The sequence below is a fragment of the Eschrichtius robustus genome, chromosome 16, assembly GCF_028021215.1.
Source record: "Eschrichtius robustus isolate mEscRob2 chromosome 16, mEscRob2.pri, whole genome shotgun sequence".
NCBI lineage: Eukaryota > Metazoa > Chordata > Mammalia > Artiodactyla > Eschrichtiidae > Eschrichtius > Eschrichtius robustus.
In genome coordinates this window covers 86625596-86627910 of record NC_090839.1, presented here as the reverse complement: position 1 = coordinate 86627910, position 2315 = coordinate 86625596, and the positions used below count along the sequence as shown (strand labels likewise).

Genomic DNA, 2315 nt, shown 5'->3' with positions numbered 1-2315 from the left:
ATCGAGACAGGAAAGAGGATTGTCCTCAGCAACAGTGGTCAATATTTATTGCGCAGGACAGAGAGGCACGGTTTTATGGAGGTTTCTGCTGGCTGACTCTGGAACCAAGCCCATGAAAATTGTGATCCTGACACCAGGGAATTCTGGTGAGAAGGCACAAGCAGGAGATCTCCAAGGAAAAGCTTCAGACACCGTGGTCCCCCAAGGCTCTTGGATATGCTCCAACAGCCTTTAATTTGCCATGGAGATAAACACCCCACTCACTGGATGTTCCGACGAAGATCCAGTCATAGGGTTTCCTTCAGAGGTGAGCCAGGTGTCTTCATAACTCTGCAAAGTAGAGGATCAAGCAGAAGCTTAGACTTTTCCTAAGTGGGAAGAGACCTAAATGGAAGGGCAGGAGGTGCAATCAACTGAGCACTTGGGTCCTGGTTCATTGGAAGGAACCATCCAGTTGATGGGGATGCAGTTGGGCGATGGGATGGGATGAGTGGTTCGGACACATCTGCGTAGAACCTGGTTTTCTGCTTCGTAACGTGTGGGAGTTGTGCTTCCCAGAGGGTGAGGGACCTGCCGTGGGGGATCCTCAGGACCCATACATCAGGGACAGGTAGAAAGAGGAACATCAGTGCCCCTCTCACCTGCTTCTCCAAACCGTTCTCTTGTTTCCACCACTGGGAAGTTATCAGTCGGTTCCTTGTGTCTTTGGGCGCTCTCTGAAGTTGGGAAGTAGTTAGAAGAGGGAGATTTGTGCTTCCAGATCTTCCACCATCTCCCCAGGCCCAGGAGCACAAGCTCCAAAAGCGTGAACAAGAGACAGAGCCCAGTGACCCCAAACATGGTCTTCAGGAAGATGGTCTTCTCAGAGGGGCGAGACAGATTACAGCTTATACTACCAAGGCAAGGCTCTCGACGACACGCAAAGGAGCTGGGCATCTTGAACCCATACAGATGGTACTGCCCCCCCAAGGCTGCCCCTTCAAGGGCCAGTCGTACCCCCAGCTGTGCCACATAGGCCCAGAGCACCCTGGGGCTTCCAGCCCCCAAGGCATCTCTGCTTTTCTCCCCTTGGCGGATCAGGGTCTCCTCTTCCTTCTTCACCTTTTCAGATTCCTCCCAGTGCCAGATCACATGATACAGAGTGAAACCCATGTAGAGGGCACTGGGTACAGCCACCAGGGTGACCTGGAAGGCCCAGAAGCGCAGCGGGGAGAGAGGGTGGAAGGCATCGTAGCAGGCAGCCTTGCAGCCCAGCTGCTGCGTGTGACACACGAACTCGCTCTGCTCGTCGCCGTAGACCCCCGTCCCACTGGCGGCCAGCAGCACGAGGCGGAACCCCAGGAGCACGGGGAGCAGGAGGCGCCCCACGGGGGTGGAGTGCCGGCTCTCCTCCACCGCCAGCCGCCTCAGGAACCGGCCGCACATCCTGTTAGGGAGCAGAGGACAGTGGTGAGTGTGGGTGTGCTGCCCACTGCCCTGTAGGAGAAGTGCCAGGCCAGCTCTTCACTCCCAGTCCGACGATGACTAAGGCAGGCTTCCTTGCTCCTCTCCTAGGGCCTGGCTGATCAAATACCGTGACCCGAGGGCACTTCTGTATAGTTAACGGAATCATCTATGTAAAATATTAATAGTGTGAGTGTGGGTGTGGCTTTCTCTTCCGTCCCCCCTCCTGTACTGCTGGAGGGGAGAGGAACTCTCGGCCTGCGGGGAGACCAGGGTCTGTCTTTGTCTTTCTCTGTCCCTCCCTCCCGCTCCTGCTTCCCAAAGGCTAAATAATCAGAGACCCGAGTCCTCTGAAAACCATTGCTTCCCTAGGTGATGGCTGCTAGGTCTGGTGCTACTGTCAGTGTCACCTGAATGAAATCAGTGCTGCCCCTGGGAGGGGTGGGCATTGCCTTGCCCGTCTGCTTTTCTCTGGCTTCAGGCCCCCAGGTGCTCACAGGTGTGTCAGTCTGGCCCCCATCACAGTGGTGAGACTGAGGTGAGGTTAGGTTAAGGGGCTCGATGGGGATCCAGTGAACAGAGTGAATGTCAAGGCTTGCTCTAGTCTGATGTTCTTCAGACCTCACCAGCTTAGGAAAGGAGAATACTTTGAAGAAAACCCAGCAGAATCTACTGGTTAAACAACGGTGTTTGGGCCAAATTCAGAGGTGACGGGATAAAAATTCAAAATTCAACTCTGCTTTGTCATTGCTCCTTGGGTTTATATCTCCCTCGTGGTGAGGGGTGACCATGGTCGAGGACAGGCTTCAGAAATTCTTCTGTTCTCTGGACAAAATGCCGTCATGCCACAAGCCCAGTTTGCCATCTTCTTC

General features: G+C 54.5%; 1 protein-coding gene across 1 annotated transcript; it reads right to left on the bottom strand.

Annotated features, from left to right (window-relative positions):
- Positions 1 to 600: 600 nt before the first annotated feature.
- Positions 601 to 1425, bottom strand: GJC3 (gap junction protein gamma 3). Its single transcript, XM_068565917.1, has one exon. It carries the CDS (start codon positions 1423 to 1425, stop codon positions 601 to 603), a length of 825 nt encoding a protein of 274 aa, XP_068422018.1.
- Positions 1426 to 2315: the final 890 nt, after the last annotated feature.